The sequence below is a fragment of the Sinocyclocheilus grahami genome, unplaced genomic scaffold (genome assembly GCF_001515645.1).
Source record: "Sinocyclocheilus grahami isolate Dianchi unplaced genomic scaffold, SAMN03320097.WGS_v1.1 scaffold406.1, whole genome shotgun sequence".
In the NCBI taxonomy this organism is placed as follows: domain Eukaryota; kingdom Metazoa; phylum Chordata; class Actinopteri; order Cypriniformes; family Cyprinidae; genus Sinocyclocheilus; species Sinocyclocheilus grahami.
This window is the reverse complement of record NW_015505585.1, coordinates 238866-257704: the sequence shown is the minus strand read 5'-3', so window position 1 is coordinate 257704 and position 18839 is coordinate 238866. Positions and strand designations below refer to the sequence as shown.

Genomic DNA, 18839 nt, shown 5'->3' with positions numbered 1-18839 from the left:
TCAAAAGTGTTTGTGTAAATGATTTTATTTTCTCACAGACCAATAGCAGAAATGTTCCAAAAACCTGTACACAAATATAAAAAAGTTTTAGATTAAAAGTTTGACTTGAGAAGGGCAGTTAGTCATAAGCACAGTTTTTTTTCCCTGACATTTACTTTAAAAGGTTCTAATTCCCAACAAGCCTTTAGAGTATATATTCAAACCTCTGTAAAGCGGCACAATATCAGAGCTACCCTACTACGTGGTTAACCAATAAAATTATGAATAACATGAATATCATACAATGCCTAAAGTCCATTTTTTGGATTAATAAATACAATAAACACAGCTCACATACAGCACATAGTACACAGTATGCAAATTAACAATGTACAGCACTAGTACAATAATGTTACTTGATTAATTATAGCACATGTAATACTGATTTAACAAACATCACTCTGGTAATGTAATAACGCTTTTCTCTTCAATCTAATAACCTGAATCGCACACATTTCCGATGTGGTCTGCAAGAACAAGCTGAATGCAAATAAATATCAAACTTATGAGGTCAGGTGCTCACCTTAGGGTCCTAGTTCATCCTCCTGACGAGTCTGTTGATCTGGTCCTCCCTGTTTCCTGCATCTCCTCCCTCAACAAAGTGGGTGGTCTTCTTGTTCATGCCACCACGAGGGGAGGACAGTTTGAATGGCCAGAGGTAGTTGTTTGCATACTTGAAGTTCTTTCCAACAGTGTAGATTTCATGGATGAGATCCTCAACGCAGATGATTCCACAACGACCTGGAGAGATGCAAATCATGTGACTGACTCCTAATAAATGCTACCACTGTATACCTAGTGTTCAATCAGAGTGTGCACTGGCTTGTCCTTACCAAGGGACTTCTCGATAAGGGAGTTGTCTGTCAGTGGAATGCGCTGCTTCCTGATCTTGCCATATCCACGTTTGTAGATGAGCTCACGCACAGATTTAAGGTTGGGGTAACTGTAAACAAAAGCAATATTGTGCTTTAGCAAGCATATGAAATACATTTTAATGAATGTTTAAGTGACAACGTGCCATGCCACACATTACATTTCACATTAGACAAGCCACAACTTAAAGAACAGTTTGCTCCCAAATGATTTTTCCATTGAACACAAAAGGGGAAATACTGAGGTAACAGACAATCTTTTCCATAAAATGGAAGTAAATGGGGAATGACAAATGGCTAAGCACCAAATACTGACTTTCATATGCACTATATTAGTCTTCTGAAGCCACACAATAGATCTGTGCAACAAAAAAAATGCATTCAACATATGACACCTTTGATGGGACACTTTAGATCTGATTTTAAAGCCAACTGTTCATGTCACCGATGTAATGAAAAAAAAAAAATCAAAGCATTCAAATTTTTAGAACCTAAAAACCAGAGTTCCCATTCACTTCTATTACACAAAAGAGCAGCCAGTACATTCTTCAACTCTTCTCTTTTTCCATTCAATGGAAAAAAAAAAGTTGATTATATTGGTTTGGAGTAACATGAAGTTGAGTACATGAGAAACTTTCTTTTTTGAGCAAAGTATACTCCACCACTTAAATGAGGTTAGTTAAGACTTTTGTCTCGTAATGAGAACTTTCTTATAAAGGTCTCATAATAACCAAGACTGCATTTATTTGATCCAAGTTGCATTACACATTATACAAATTTCACATTACTATATAAAAATAGTTTTATAATTTATTTTATAATTTCTATCATATTATTTTTATTATGCTATGCTATTGATATATTGTTGTGCTACTTAACGTGAAAACTGTGATCCCCTCCCCCCCCAAAGAAGAGCATTTATTGAAAATAGTAAACTTTTGTAAGTTTAATGTATCTTTGCTGAATAACCATTAATTTCTTTAAAAATAAATAAATAATTACCAACCCAAAACAGCTTTACATACCCCCAGGCAATATAGGGTTCTGCAATTCGGAGCATGTTGATGGAGGCCTTGTTCAGTTTAACAAAGACACCGTTGAAGATCTGGCGGAGACGGAGCAGCTGAAGCACCTTGCGGACTTTGGGGCTGACACCATTGATACTGAGGACACACAAGGTATTTCATCAACAACTTTCATTACATCTACAACAACCATTCATACTTGGTGGTGGTTTCAGAGGATTTGGCTTATTTTCAAGAGGAATCACCATGGTCGATAAGACGGGGAAAAAAGAGCAACATCATTAACCACAATTGGTGACATCTGCCTACAGCATGGCAGATAAATAAAAACAGCATTTGAAAGTGGAATATTTACCCTCTGATCCTGACGACAAAAGCAAGCTTGGGCTCAGCTGGGACGTAGTAGTTGCCGGCCTTGCGAGCCATTCTGCTCATGCGGATTTCACGCCTGTACATCTGTCTATATTCCTTGTGGTAAGCTTCAGCTCTCTTGAAGATGAGCTTCCTGGTGACTTTGCGGGCCTATGGGCATGAGAAGAAACACATGCTCAATTTTGGCTCTACGTTTTTCAACATATTATCTTGACCTCTCTTTAGAAACGACAAAGTAAACAGGTGAAGTCTGAACCACCAACCTTCTTGTCAGCTACCGCCTTCTTCAGACGCACAGCCTTAATGACAGCGAAACGCTGTCGCCTCTTCAAGAGGCTTTCAGGGACTGAGGGAACCTTCTTCTTTCTGACGAGAAGTCAAAAATTTGCACATTTGTCATTTTCTTGGTATCCACGTTAGGCCTGCAGACCAGGCTATGACAACTGTCACATTAAAAGAAGCAGACTATGTATAAACTACACAACCAAGATATATATTATACAGAGTATATAACAGCATAACCTTAAGACTACTACTTGTACTAATAAGAACAGTGCTAGCGTGTAGCACAGCATCATGTCATGTCAATAAGCAAATGTTGGCTCGAATAAGACCATTTCACAACCAAATACCATATTTTGGTATTTACGTACAGAAATACTAATTCGGACACGTTTTAATGTCGTTACATGAACCGTTTTTTCACACGTTGCTAAACCGATTCAGCCCAGGCAGACTACACGACGTTCACAACAAATTTATTGATTCATCATTCCCCGCTGCTCCCAATTTGCCCACCATAATGCTTAAATATACACACATTGCTCACTTAGACTACAAACAATATTGTATGAGCAATATTTCGACCGATGGGACAAGATTTAAATAGCACGGTCTCCAACTTACGTTTCATCCGCCATTATCCCTACAGTAAAAGAGGCTTCTGCGCATGCGCGGTGGCGTCTTATAAAGGAGGTCCTTCAGACTTCCGGTTAACTATTAGGTCTCTAGGTCTATTGCCTGCATTTTAAGAATAATACGAGTATTTAATTTGTATTTTTAAGTGACTTTCTGGTTGCGCTGATATTGTATTCTCAAAATTCATTGTGTTGAGTTGTAGACAGTCTGGAAACAGTGCATTAGATATGACGCACACGCGGTGACTGCTTTGCATACCAGGCGGACACAAACACGCGTGGAAAGTTATGAAGTCAAGTGAGTTCGATCCGGTTCGGTCATATTTAAAGAGCTAGAGAGCCACAGAAATACACTGTTATGGGCATCCTGGAGTGAAAGCCGAGGGATCCAGGGTGTTTGTTTTGAGCACATTTGCGGTTTGATTTCTTTCTTTGCTGTTGGGACTGAACGTCGTTCTTATTAGTTTAATTTGGCGAGTGGAATCACAGAGGCGCGTATATCATGAATATCGTAACTGAATTATTCGTAGTCACTTTTAAAATAATATGGTCGTTTTTACTGGCCGGTGCTAGGTGGTTCATTCCTCCGCGGGAAAAGTGTGTGGAGGGCCAAGTGTGTGTAATAACCGGAGCTGGAAGCGGTCTCGGGCGACTCTTTGCGCTGGAGTTTGCCCGGAGACGAGCGACCCTTGTGCTGTGGGACATCAACCGACAGAATAACGAAGAGACCGCAGAGATGGTGCGTGAAATCTACCGAGAAACTGGTGAGTTTAATAGTAAACGACCCTTTCCCCCTATTGTTAGTCTTTCACAAAACATTTTTTTTGTAATACTGTACAATAAAGTCCCAAATAGTTTATGCTTATTGTTATGCTGCAAAACATGTTACAGTACTTGTCTTTGTTAACGTTACTTAATAACATGCAACTGGTTCTTGCTAGTTAGTGTTAGCTCGTGTCCATTAAATAATAACGATACAACTTTTGATTTTAATAATGTATTTGTAAATGCTTACATTAATTTTAAGAAAGATTGAGTGCTTTAGAAGTATTTGTCATTGTTGGGTCCTGTCAACTAATACAGTTAACAAATGAAACCTTATTGTAAAGTGTTAAGAATATAGCCTACTTTTTTTCTTAACCCGTTTAATCCCAGGTTTTCCCAGGAAAGTAAACACGTGTATTTTATAACTAGATTGAAAGTTTTTAAAGACATTGTGAAAGTATATGTGTTTTTTTTTTAATGACAACTGATGGGAATTTACAGAGTTTTTCCTCAGGTGGTCAGTTAAGACTGAATAGAAGGTTAACAATGTTGTACCTTTTGTTTTTAGTTGGCAATTCTGAGTTAAGTACATCAACAACCCTTTTCAGGCCCTTCAAAATCAAAATGTAATTGCTGCTGGGATTAAATGGGATAAAACAGATTTTAAACGGGTAAAATTGTGCAATACTCTATTTTTACGTAATCTATCTTTTTCTTTTTACAGGGTCTTTGGATCGTGTTCAAGAGTTGTCTCTGTTTCAGCCAAAAGTGTACACATATGTTTGCGACGTCAGTAAACGCGAGAGTGTGTATTCAACTGCAGAGAAGGTGCGCAATGAGGTGGGCAACATCGACCTGTTGATCAATAATGCTGGAGTTGTCTCAGGTCGTCATCTTCTCGAGTGCCCGGATGAGCTTATCGAAAGAACTATGATGGTCAACTGCCATGCTCACTTCTGGGTCAGTATATGGCTTTGATCATGTCACGTTTTGCACAGTCTTCTCTTTTCACGCTTGATATCTTATGTTCATCTTCTGATTCTGTATATGTTTATATTCACAGACTGCAAAGGCTTTCCTTCCCAAGATGCTTGAGCTGAATCACGGACACATTGTAACTGTAGCTAGCTCATTGGGCTTGTTCACCACTGCTGGTGTAGAGGTAAGAAGTTCTCACTTTTTCCATCTTCTATCTCGTATAATGTACAACAGTTTGTTACAAAGACACTTTTGCAGTTCAGGAAACATCACTTTTCTCCTCTTTATTGTAGGACTACTGTGCGAGCAAGTTCGGAGCCATAGGCTTCCATGAGTCCTTGAGCCATGAACTGAAAGCAGCTGATAAGGATGGAATAAAGATGACGCTTGTCTGTCCTTTTTTAGTTGACACTGGCATGTTCAAAGGCTGCAAAATTAGGTTTGTGGTTCTTACAGCATGTCCTTAATTTTAATTCTGAAGACGAGATGTTCTAATTTTGATTAATTGTTCTCTTTCAATCTTTCATCTCTTTTAAACAGGAAAGAAATGGCTCCGTTGTTTCCACCGCTAAAGCCAGAGTACTGTGTCAAACAGGCCATGAGAGCCATACTAACAGACCAACCAATGATCTGCACGCCACGAGTCATGTACATGGTCACCTTCATGAAAACGTGAGTAAATATGTCAAATACTTAAATATTCTTGTTTTATTTAAGCTGTCTATTTATAATGGTCTTCATTCTCTCATATTTTGCAGTGTTTTGCCATTTGATGCCATTGTTACCATGTACAGATTTATCGGTGCTGATAAATGCATGTACCCATTTCTGGCTCAACGGAAGGAGTCCACAAACAACAATGAATCAAAGACTGGAATTTAACTGGTTCTGACTGAGCAATGCTGCAAAATTCTGTGTTAGTTCCTCTGGAATGCTGAAACTGTACATTGTTTTTTTAAGATGAATTTTTGCTGTCAACTTTGAGGTTGCAATAATTACAAATGTAGAACACTATGTAGCGATTAGCTTTAATAATGAAATGTTTGTTACTGTAAGGTTGCTTAAGGCCTGTCACCTATTTATATGTATTCACATTTTATTTGTCAAGTATTGTTGCTTTCTTCTCAACATTCCAAGACTTTGTCACTTTAGAGGTTTTATCCTCCTAATGACACTATGAAATGCACAATGTAATGAAAGTATTTCTTCTTGTTGCCTTTGTGGTCTTGATGTGTTGATTATTTGGACAACAACAATGATTAAAGCTAAATATTAACAGAAATTGCCCCAAGTGCTTATTGTAAAAAATAAACAGTCTTCAAATTAACCATGTACAGTTTCCTTTTCCCCTTAATGCTAAGTGGAGAAAAGGTGATTTGGTTTCTGTATAAATGTTCATGGCATGACAGTCATGGCAGATTTTCAAACAAGGAGGTTAAATCCATGCTTAAAATCCATCATCTGCATTTTCTCCGCTTTGAATGGTATACATCCCATTTATGCGTTCAACTGCAAGAAACATTCCAAAGCACTAAACCGCTATAATCTCAGTGATAATGTACCTTGTTAATAAATGATCCTTGACATTTGAAAGCACAGAGCTGCCCTATTAAAATAAGAATTGTACATTTACTTTCAAATATTTACGTTTAATAGTCCGGTGCGGATATGAGATGTCTATAAAACACATCTGAAAATATTATCATGTAACTGAACATGCATGAAAAGCTTTTTCAGAATGATGGGGCTTCTTAGGGAAAGGACGAGACTTGTTTTAAATGTGCATATGCTGAAAAAAAAAATTAATGCAGAGAAAACTTGAGATAAGAATTAAATGAACTTAATAAATGCTGATTTAAATGTCAGAAAATCAATTAGACCTACCATTAAACCTGTTTGAGATAAATAATATTAAATCTGTTTAACCAAATTTGGGATACTGGACAGCTTCCTTCAGTATGGAAACAAGCAATAATAGTACCCGTTCTTAAACCAGGGAAAGACCCATCAGATCCTTCTAGTTACAGATCAATTGCCTTCACTTCACATTTATGCAAAATCATACGAATGATCACAGAAAGAATAACATTCTTCCTGGAAAATAAAACTCTAATCTAAATATCAGAGTGGATTTCGTAGGGGTCGGAATACAATGGATTCTGTATTGTGCCTAGAGTCAGACATAAGGAAAGCACAGACCAACAAAGAAGTAGTAATAGCAGTCTTCTTTGATGTGGAGAAGGCATATGATATGCTCTGGAAAGAAGGATTATTGATCAAATTAAAATCATTAGGAATTAATGGTAGAACATATAATTGGGTTTTGGACTTTTTATTTAAGAGAAAAATACAAGTGAGGGTAGGTTATGAATATTCCAGAGTATACACGGCGGAGAATGGTACTCCACAAGGTAGCATGTGTAGTCTGTTATTATTCAACATAATGATGAATGATATTTTCTCTCAGGTTGAACAAAACGTAGGAAGATCTTTGTATGCAGATGACAGGGCTTTGTGGATTAGAGGCCGCAATATATCGTATGTCAATAAGAAAATGCAAGCTGCAATTGATGAAGTGGAAAAATGGACCAATAAATGGGGATTTAAATTATCTGTAGGAAAAATACAGGTTATTTGTTTTTCAAGGCGGCACAAAATCTCACCCCTTTCTTTGAATGTATATGGGCAACAACTGGAGCAAATAAAAGCTGTTAGGTTTCTTGGGGTTTGGTTTGATGAAAATTTAACAAGGAAAGTTAAAGCTGGATAAAATTAAGGACAAATGTAAAAAGGTCATCAACATACTTCGGTGTTTATCAGGACAGGAATGGGGAGCAAGTAGACCATCTCTACAAAACATATATTGGGCACTCATGAGATCTGTTCTTGATTATGGATGTATAGGATGTAAAACCTCAAGGAATTAGATGTATTGCAAGCTCAGGCCCTGAGAATCTGTAGTGGGGCATGCAAATCATCTCCGGTATCATCAATGCAGTTGGAAATGGGAGAAATGCCATTAAGAATTAGAAGATTAAAATTAATGATGGCATACTGGGTCAATCTCCACGGACAAAATGAAAAACATCCTGTCAAAAGTGTATTAAAAGAATGCTGGGAACAACAAGTTTCGGATGGCTAGGTGATGCTAAAGCAAGCAATATAGGATTACATCAATTACTGTACAGTAATACAGTATCAATTTCCTCTATTCCTCCCTGGTTATTCCCCTTGCCTTATTAAAATGTGTATCTGTTCATTAATTCCAATATTTGATTCCAATAGTAATTGTCTTATATATTCATTGTACATACAAGTCATTTATGCCCCCCATTAGTCCCATCGCCTACACTTAAAAATTAATGTATTGTATGAACTTTATGAAGTAGAGGATGTGACTACATTATGCAAAGCCTGATATGCAGAGTCTTTCCCTGCCCACTCACTTGCGGAAATACCAGTGACTGTAGGAGAGAAATATCAGACATCCTTATCAATGGAATGAGAAAATAAAGGAATCACTTTCAAATGCCTTAAAACAGATTATAAATGCATATGCTTGTTCCTGGCCAGAGGGAAAATGGGGATTTCTCTCATTAGTCCGATAGTCAAATCAGGAATGAACTCACAGAAGAAATTCGGGCTTTCTCTCTCTCTCTCTCTAGCTTTTTATTGAGGAATATACAGTATACTGATTATAACCAGTGTTGGGGAAAGTTACTTTTAAAAGTAATGCATTACGCAATATTGCGTTACTCCATAAAAAAGTAACTAATTACGTTACTCAGTTACTTTTTATGGAAAGTAATGCGTTACGTTACTTTTTAAATCTGGAAAGGGCTTGCTTGTTTATTTTTAAAATAAAAAAGTTATATTTTTGGCAAATATAAAAGCTTTTTCACACCAAAAATGAAATTAATAAGCCTCAGGCTGAAGGGAAAGGAAATTTACGTCCGTACAGTAGAATGCAGAAGAAGAAATTTCAACACACTTCAGCAATAAAAAAAAGACACAAATGTTTGTCTACGGTAATTTTTGCTTATTAGTACGGTTGAACTGGATCATCGAAGGTCAGAAGCAAAGACATTGGTTAATAGAATGGGATTAAATACATAAAGGATATTTGTGTTGTTTAACATTTAATTATTGCAGGTTTGCGTCCTATTCTGAGTTGCATTATTTTTATTCATTTTGAGGAATACTGAATCTGTTTTTTTTTTGTGAGTGAGATGAATTAATGCATATTCATATTTATTTTAGAACTACAGTAACATCTTCTGATTTCTCTCAACATGGGGACAGGAGAGCGGTCAATCAATAAATTGGAAAAAAAGTAACTTGCATTACTTATTTGAAAAAGTAACTCAGATATTCTCTTGTAAATTAAAAAGTAATGCGTTACTTTACTAGTTACTTGAAAAAAGTAATCTGATTACGTAACTCGCATTACTTGTAATGCGTTACCCCAACACTGATTATAACAGATAGGAAAGAAACATCTTTTCATGATTCCATGATTTTTTTCTCTCTTTAATGTTTAACAAGTGTTGAAATCACCAAAATTATATCTATGTACACTTCCTTCAGACAGATTATTAAGAAAGCTGCCAGTGTTACTCATGGCACGGCCTAACAAAAACCTGACAGTTTGTACACTGACAGGTCAGTGAATAAAAGCCAACAAGTGACGCCGGTCTGTGGATTAGATAACTCTACTTTCAGCCTAAATACCAATAAACAATAAAGGGCCCCTTGTACAAACTCAAACAGTATGCAGCTTATTCCTCATTAGAGATGACAGCATAAAAGAACGATTGGTTGTGTAGCAGCCATTGTAAGGTGTTTGTGATGTGCTTTCACTGGAATCTGTAGTAAAAATGATTAATTATGCACTGACAATTATTTTGCTTCACCAAGAATTCCTTTGAGAGAGATTTTAGTTCACATTTGACAAGTTATACATATATCTGAAATTCTAGCAATTTTACATTCTTTAGCTCTACATATAGCGTAACGTTAAGAAACACCTTATTTTCAGCTATGCTTTGTTATCATGAAAAAAATACTGTTAACTTTAGTCATGGCGTCACTGCCCTGTTATCTCAGTATTGTTGGTTTAGTAACTTAATAACAGTGAGCCATGAAAGGCCGACAGCTCCCCTGTGGGCTCCCCCAAATCTACAACTTCTGACTAAGAGGTTTAGCTTTGGCCTTGTTAACTTCCTTGAAATGAACAAGCATGAGAGATTACTGATAAACAGTCGATCCCGTTCCCTTTACCAGGAAATGACACCCACTCCCACAATGTTCATTTGGATGATGCCATTACATTGCTGTAATCACGTGACAGGCACATTTCAATGAGAGTAGATATCTCATGAGGAAGATCCTAAGGCATTCATACTCCAGTGGATTTTCGTCTGACGCAAGAGAAAATTCCAATGATTGTATTATTCGTCAGTCAGAGGACTTTGGAATCACATCTGTATAAACATTCCAGACTACTTTTTAATGATATGGCTCAATAGTATTAGTTTTGAACAGATGATTCACTGAAAAAACATACATTAAGACAGCTACACACCTCCGAGTCCATAAAAAAAGTAAGAATCATTCTTGATGACTAGTTTACCCCTGCTGATCACTTGTAACTACTGTTACAAGTTTTTGTGGCTTTATTCTGTACAATTGAATTAATAATAATAGGAAAATCATGATCTGGAATAACCTTTAGTCTTCCCAGTTAGTCATTCAGGCTCTATTTTACTGGCCTGCATTTCTCATTCAAAGCAATATAATATACATAGTAAAAATGTGCTACAACTATATTATGCTCTTACCATTTCATCGTTTGAACTTAATACTAATACCTTAATACTGTTAACACAATAAATGTTCTGATACCATTTTTAGAAATAATATTATTGTTCTAACAGAACTTGACCTAGTATCAAGACTTACATTACCGTTCAAGAGATTTTATTATTATTTTTATTAGAAATGAATACTTTTATTCAGCAGTTATCCATTAAATTGGTCAATAGTGACTTACATAGTTACTTTCTATTCACGGTTTTCAGAGACATATCAAGCACCAGTTTTTAAACATTGATAATAAGAAGAAGAAATGTTGCCCGAGCACCAAATCAGCATATTAGAATGATTTCTGAAGGATCATGTGACATTGAAGACTGTAAGTAATGGCTGCTGAAAATTCAGCTTTGCCATCACAGGAATACATTTATATATTTAAATGTATTAAAAAAGAAAACATTTAATAATGTTTCACAATATTACTGTTTTTACTGTATTTTTGACCAAATAAATGCAGCCTTGCATTAAAAATAATAATAATAATAATAAATAAAAAATCCAACCCTGAACAGTAGTTTAGTAGTTTGCTGCTTTGCCTGCAACAAACATGAATGTGAATGTAACGAATCTGTTTACATTACCGTGCTTCCCTCTAGCGGACAGATCAGCATTCAATCACAAACTAGCGTCAATGCTGGTGTTTGTAATTGTCATAATTGTCTTATATAAAACACACTGCTTGTATACCATCAGAGTCCGACCATTTTGAGGCTAAGTTCATTACTCAAACAATATTTGAAGTCCCACAATACACATTCGGAAAGTAGTCTAATTGAAATACATGACAGCTTTTCAAAATATATTACTTTAATAAGAACATTTCTTTTAAATAAAGTTAAATAAGGTTTTAACAAAACAATAAAGACAAACTTTACTTTTTCTAAGCTAACAGCATGGAAAAGTCGTCTTTTTAAAAGAACCTTTCCCAGCACAGTAGGATAAATCATTTAATCAAACAGACAATTTTAATATAACTAGATAAAGCTTCACATAAAAGATAAAGTGATTATGCTTAAAGTTACCTCATTGTAACTACACAAAATGGGGGTCTATCTATAAAACCAGTGCTTAAATCCTAACCCATAAAGCATCTGTGTAATTCCAAATAACCTTTAAGATGTTATGATCAACACCCTGCATTAAATCTGTACATATCCGTAAATATGACATTCATACACCACACCCAGCTATATTTTCAACTTAAAATGGCTTACGTTTTAAAATAAACTATGGTTTTAAATTATATGTAAAAATACGCCCTGTTCGAATTTCACAGTGCATAACCTAGCAAGGCAAAGATAGACATCTGTCTCTGCTTTTGATGATCGATCCATTACAGTAGCTGGGTTTCTGATTTGCACTGACTTTCCTTTTATTCCAAACCCAAGTTATTACTGCACAATCGGTGCACAACCTTAGAGACTTATGAAAGAAAACAATACAACGTAAATCAAACATAACATAAAAATAAAAAATAAAAAAAAAGCTCCACATCTTGCTTCCATCAAAATATACTTGCCGGGTGGGTTACATTCCTGCAGTTTTTATGCACTTTTTCCAGTCAGCAGAAGTGTACACCTAATCCACACATAAATCACCATCCCAGGGTCTGCGGGTTCAGTCTTAACCCAAAAGATTGTATCATAAAGTACTTGATGTACCTGGAAAAGTCTGTTTATATATCAAAATTGTGAGGATACTACTAGCATGTATCAACTAAAAAAAAAAAAAAAAAAAAAGAAGACATGATTTTAGCATAGAGAGAGAGAGCAAAGCAAACAATGTGATCTGAACTTTGGTCAGACACTAAAATAACTCACATGAAAAGTAGTTCTATTGAAGATAACGGGATACACTCACCATGATACCACCACTTAGTTTTCTTTGGATTCTTATTACATGTCTTTACATAAAAGGAGTTATCTGGAGGGCGTTGCTGAAAAGCAAACAATTCATTAGACAACCGTAATTAATTCAATTATTAACCTTTCCCAATTTGGTTAATCAAAAGGTTAAATGTACCTTTTCTTTGCAGCTTGACAGCATGCTAATAATGCTTAAACACACAGATTGCACAGACAGAGCTGGTGACCAGTCCTCCGTTAAAATAGATAAACAGATGTGACCGTTACTATAGACGTGCGGATGGATGGGTATATTCTCTCCAGTGAACATTACCTAGAAACAATATATATTAGCAACAAGCATTCAGCTTTGACACATAGATAAAAACACCAACATATTATAAAAGATTCACAGTTTACCTGAGGTGAATCAAAAGGATATCGACCACTGAATTTGAAGAGGAGCTGAAACTTCTCTCCTTCATAGAGAGTACCTGGAGCACCTTCCATATCTATAAACCACCTGGACAAACACAAAGGTGTATTTATGAGAATACAATCATTGTTCCTTGCTTTGACTCAAATAAATTAACCCATTAAGTGCAGAAACTTAAATAGTTTAAAGAGTTATTTTACCCAGAAATTAAAATTCATCATTTACTCACCCTCATACCTTTCCAAAACCATGAGACTATCGTTCATCTTCATAACACAATTGAAGCTATTTTAATGAAACTTGAGAAATTTCATTGAAGGTCCATTCTACCAAGATTTTGATGATTCAAAACATTTATTAAAACATGCATGTTTAAACATTTGTTTACCTTTTTTATGTGCTCCGTGTATGTCAATCAATATTTATATGTGAATAAAAGCAATCATGTCTCTTCAGAAGACGTGGATCAAACCACTAAGTTAATATTGGTAACACAATCTCTTTATAAACTTCTTCACTAGTCAACGTTTTGGTTACATGGACCGAAATCTCTCAGGTTTCATTAAAATATCTTCATTCGTGTTTCAATGATGAATTAAAGCAGAGGTGGGCAAACTACGGCCCGCCGAGAGTTTTCATCCGGCCCATGAGGAGGTGGTCCAAAATGGCTAATTTGATGCAATGTCAGTAAAATCCAATAGATAGCGCTGTAGCCTGTAGTGCAGTATATAACCCCTGATTTACACTGCACGCGTCTGTTAAAGGGGTCATATGATGCGATTTAAATTTTTCCTTTCTCTTTGGAGTGTTACAAGCTCTTGGTGCATAAAGAAGATCTGTAAGGTTGCAAAGACTAAAGTCTCAAATCCAAAGAGATATTCTTTATAAAAGTTAAGAGTCAACCACACCTACCTAAAACGACTCGTTCTAACACGCCCCCACATGTCTACGACACGATGTGAGACGATTTGCATAACTCCACCCAAATGTTCACGCAAAGAATGGCGGCGTAACTTTTATTCTCGCTGTAGTATTGTTGCTGCCGCCATGTCGTGAAGGGTGGTTAAGTTGTATTTACAACACTGTTCCAGAACAGTTCAACCCAAATATTCAGATGTGTGCAGCGCATTTTATGGAGGACTGTTTCCTGATCCTGGAAAAGTAGACTACAATGCCAGCTGTTCTGACTCACAGACTGTAAGTAGGTTTTCATATTTAAACGATTTGCCACTGACGATTCAAACGCGAGTTTTGAGCAGTGTAGAGTAGCGCTTGTTGTTTGTCATTTCTCCGATCACAAATGCAGACATGGTTTTGTTTATGCGGCGCGATGCAATGAGTAAAAAGACAGTAGAAGTCATTATAATCTGTAATTATGTCCCCACTGGATGCAACGAATGCCTCGTTTATAATGGGTTTTAATGTTTTTGTCTCGTCACTCCGGCCGGACAGGGCATCACAGTATGGTAAGGGGAGTAACATTTCCATCACACGCTTGAGGTATTCGGCCAATCACAACGCACTGGACAGCTGGCCAATCAGAGCACACCTCGCTTTTCAGATCACTTTATAAAAATCGAGACATTTCAGAAAGGCGGGGCATAAAGGAGAAACAATAATGTACAGTATGTGGAAAATAATGTGTTTTTGAACACATTAATGAACAAATTTCATTACACCAAATACACAAAATAAATGTTATTTTTAGCAACATCATATGACCCTTTTAAGCCACTTTACGTATGCGTGACGTAAAAATCGTCATCCCATTTTTTGTGACCGCGGTCAGTAGGCTGACTACAAAAGCACCAACTGCGCATGTGCAGGTTGTGTGAATAAGCCCGTTGCTACTCTAACCTGTACAATCAATTCAATAAAACAATATAAAGACAGCCAGATGTGCATGTAACAGTTCGTAGTTCGGGAAGAAGGAGGTGGGAACCGGCGAACATTTAAACACTTTAGTAAAATAAACAAACACAAAATGAAAGTACAGCGGCACAAAATAAAATCCAGGCCTGGGGGGTATTCCAAAAAGTAGGTTATGTGACATACCCGGGTATGTTTGAGGATAAGCGAGCGGATAACCTCAGCTTTCGGTTCCAAAATCGGAGGTTACTTTCAGGCAAGGGTGTAACTTGGGTTTGAGAAGTGGGGGAAAATGTTTCGATTTGAATCCCATTTCCTGCATGTACATACATTTAGGGACTATGGTGATACAAAATCCAGGAAATAATTAAGTTGATTAATGATAAATTCTGCCAAAAAGAATAGTAGGCTACTAAACTATGTATAAGAAAAAGATGTCTTACTTTCTTTATTGTTTAATAGGGCCGATCGCCAAGACTTGAGAGAATAATTTTATAAAGTTGAAAATGTTCACCATTAATGTTTTGAATAATGTTTAAATAATGTGAGAATTTCCACTGTTAAACAAACTTTTATTTCAAACCAACCGCTGTACCTGAAAATATAAAATAAATCACTTGTTGCACAGGACAGAATGTTCTACATCAGTGGTTCCCAGACTTTTTAGAGTGGAGTACCCCCTGAGGCATTTCTGCTTAGGCCTACCCCCTATCGTCCACTTAGGGTTAGGGTTAGGTTAGGCCTACGGCGTAGGTCCGACACAGAAGTATAAATCAGCCTTTAGACTGTTCCTTTTCCATTAAAGGACCCTATTTGCCCCCTAAATTGACTTTCCAATGCATTTTTTATCTTTATAAATAGAAAATGTTTTAATATGTTTTAAAAAAATGTTCAATAGATTAATATGAAATGATAAAAAAGTGAAAAAAGATTTTTAAATACTAAAACCGCCAGTAGGTGGCGGTAAGTCACTGTCTAATGCGTGAGTCATCGAGTCATTTGTTCATTCAGTAACTAAGCAAGTGGCTGTATTTATAAATGAATCATTGAATCAATGACTTTCATGAACGATTCGCACGAAACACCGCAAAACTCAGCATTTTGTTCGCTCTGTCGCCTCACGTAACCAAGTTTAGGAACCACTGTTCTACAAAGCTCATCGGACTGAAAAGCGAGGTGTGCTGTGATTGGCCAGCTATCCAGTGCGTTGTGATTGGCCGAATGTTTTAAGCGTGTGACGGAAATGTTACTACCATACTGTGATGATGCCCTGTCCGGCCGGAGCGACGAGGCAAAAACAGAGTGGGGGTTCAATCTTCAACTGGCTGGCAGGAGCTGGCACTGAGTGAGCGGAGGCCGGGGGATAAAGTGAGGAACGGCCAGAGGGCTGGAATGAGCGGAGGTCGCGGATTCGACGAAGCAGCGTCCAGCGGGCCTGCAGCAACCAAATGTGACGACTCCGGGCTGGACTCCGCTTCTCCACGGTGAAAGCCGATCCGGCGATCCACAGCGCAAAGTTGTAGTATTTCCTCAGCGACCAGCACGGATCAGCTCCAGGCATGACAAAGCAGATATCGTCCTCTTTTGGAAGGCCAAACAAAGTAGTTTCACTTTCACTACGAAGCACACAGTGCCTTCACGACATGGCGGCGACGACAATACTACAGCGAGAATAAAAGTTACACCTTTCTTTGCGTGAACATTTGGGCGGCGTTATGCAAATCTTCCCACATAGTAACGTAGACATGTGGGGGCGTGTTAGAACGAGCCGTTTTAGGTAGGCGTGGCTGACGCTTAATTTTTATAACGAATATCTCTTTGTATTCGAGACTTTAGTCTTTGCAACTTTACAGATCTTCTTTATGAACCAAGAGCTTGTAACACTCCAAAGAGAAAGGAAAAATTGAAATCGCATCATATGACCATTATGCTCTGTAGACCTTCCAGTAGGAGAACAAATGCCAGTGTTAGGCTATCCTCCTGCTCACGTCACAGGCACTGTAATTTTGTGGGGAAAACATGGAAATAATTTTTCGTTATATCTGGCAAAGATTACGTTTTCCACACATATTTTTATGACAATGGATATAGTTATTTTCTGGATTATAAATCACGTTTTAATCATCTGAAACGTGCTGCGATTTCCAAGGCGACTTATTTAAAGCAATCAAATCATAGCCCAACACTGGCATCTGTTCTCCTACTGGAAGGTCTACAGAGCATAAAGCATTTTAAAAATATTTAGGTTGGGTGTGTTAATAAATGTTTATAGTGAATGCCACTATAACTTGTGTTTGTTTTTACTTATATTTTTGTTCCTTTTTCTGTTCTAAACACTGCTAAATTTACAGGATTTTTTTTGTGGAGTGAGGGGAATATATACATGTTTCTAATGTTTGTAAATGTTTCGTTTATTTTACATGATTTATGAATGAAATGATAAAATGTGTCATACATCAATCGACTTGTACACCGATGCAACTTATCTATGTCATAAAGTGCTCATAAAAAATAAGGCAGATGGTAGAAGAATATAACTGCCATGTATGTACAAGTATGCATACAGTATACAGTAGTGGCCAATTTAATAATAAAAAAAGCTTAATTTGTCATACACATAACTATCCCCTAACCCCTCACTTGGTGTGGAAAACTTGATGTGGCCCTCAAAATCAAAAAGTTTGCCCACCCCTGAATTAAAGTCTCATGAGTTTACAACAACATAAGTGTGAGTAAATGAAACCGAAGAAGTACTTTTGTACTCAAAAGTGGAGGAAGATAAACCTGGGCTTGAAAGGGCGGGGTTTAAGATGATTACATTTTTGGAAAAGTCCGCATACTTTATCAATTCTGTCATTTTCACTGGAAGATCCAGTTGACATACTGATTAAACATTATGAGGTCAAAACATTTAAAAATGTGTATGGACGAATTGTTCAAATCTATTAAAGTTACATGTATTTAGAAAATGTATGCATTTTCATTTCATGCTAACTTTAAGGAAAGGTTGCAGGTTGTCAAAATATAATCCAGCCTCAACTGCTCGATCTTACATCTTTACACCTTTCACAACTTACTCAGTGATTGTGTTCTGCACACTTCTCTCATTCAGTGTCATTCCAGGAGGTGGATCACTTTGCAATGCCAACAATTCCTTTTGTAATCGCTTCTGGAAAGCGAAAATAAGTTGATTTAATTGATAACTCAGTAAAAACAGGACAGCCCTTACATCATTCTAAACCACTAATCCACCATTTTAATACAAAGTGTATGATTTTAAACACTTCACCTTAATTAAACCAAAAAAAATAGTGTACGAAAAGTACTGAAAATACAACTAGCAAGCAGATTGCTAACAGCAAGCTAGTCAAACAAACGAGTTGCACTAATATAGAAGCTAGCGATTAGGCACCATTACAATTATTTACAGCTCCGGAAGAACTCTGCTTCATAATTCCCGTTTCACATCGCTTTCATAAGGATCGTCTTCCACCGCCACAACCGTATGTGATGTGACAGCACAGAGTTTGTTGGGTTGTCAGACTGACTGAACGTTAGCTTACAAAGTAAACAAATGTGCGTACAAATGAAACAGCTTACTCTCCTGGGTTCAGACCAGTACTGGCAGGGACACTGGACGACACCCAGTACGTATTACAGCTATGTGTGAAAAATAGTTTATATTGTTATTTGAAAATAGTTGCTTGAGTAGCCTATGTAGGGAGACACTCACCTGCATAGACGCCATGATGGAAAGCCACTGTAGAAAGGCGATTGGCCGAATGACGTCTGATAAGGGTTTTTCACGGAACCGCAATGCAACAACAGTTTGCAACAATGTTTAGGGG

At 36.9% G+C, this 18839-nt stretch overlaps 3 protein-coding genes across 5 annotated transcripts; 1 reads left to right on the top strand and 2 right to left on the bottom strand.

Annotated features, from left to right (window-relative positions):
* Nucleotides 1–7: 7 nt before the first annotated feature.
* Nucleotides 8–3228, bottom strand: LOC107550715 (60S ribosomal protein L7-like). Its single transcript, XM_016232075.1, has 7 exons — nt 3215–3228; nt 2572–2674; nt 2292–2458; nt 1937–2074; nt 873–982; nt 563–780; nt 8–64 (listed from the first exon to the last, which is right to left on the bottom strand). The coding sequence occupies exons 1-6, from the start codon at nt 3226–3228 to the stop codon at nt 572–574; spliced, it is 741 nt and encodes a 246-aa protein (XP_016087561.1). The 3' UTR covers nt 8–64; nt 563–571.
* Nucleotides 3229–3305: 77 nt separating this feature from the next.
* LOC107550714 (retinol dehydrogenase 10-B-like) lies at nt 3306–6561 on the top strand. Of its 3 annotated transcripts, none has more exons than XM_016232072.1 (7): nt 3430–3523; nt 3799–3989; nt 4715–4950; nt 5054–5152; nt 5262–5407; nt 5509–5640; nt 5727–6559. In XM_016232072.1, the coding sequence occupies exons 2-7, from the start codon at nt 3962–3964 to the stop codon at nt 5848–5850; spliced, it is 765 nt and encodes a 254-aa protein (XP_016087558.1). In that variant the 5' UTR covers nt 3430–3523; nt 3799–3961; the 3' UTR covers nt 5851–6559. The 3 variants fall into 3 exon arrangements, with proteins under 3 accessions (XP_016087557.1, XP_016087558.1, XP_016087559.1); XM_016232073.1 differs by lacking the exon at nt 3430–3523 and adding an exon at nt 3649–3716; XM_016232071.1 differs by having other exon boundaries at nt 3306–3989; nt 5727–6561.
* A 5094-nt stretch (nt 6562–11655) lies between these two features.
* On the bottom strand, nt 11656–18839 carry ube2wa (ubiquitin conjugating enzyme E2 Wa). Its single transcript, XM_016232076.1, has 6 exons — nt 18725–18839; nt 18069–18160; nt 13107–13209; nt 12865–13020; nt 12703–12778; nt 11656–12558 (listed from the first exon to the last, which is right to left on the bottom strand). Exons 1-6 carry the CDS (start codon nt 18737–18739, stop codon nt 12545–12547), a joined length of 456 nt encoding a protein of 151 aa, XP_016087562.1. The 5' UTR covers nt 18740–18839; the 3' UTR covers nt 11656–12544.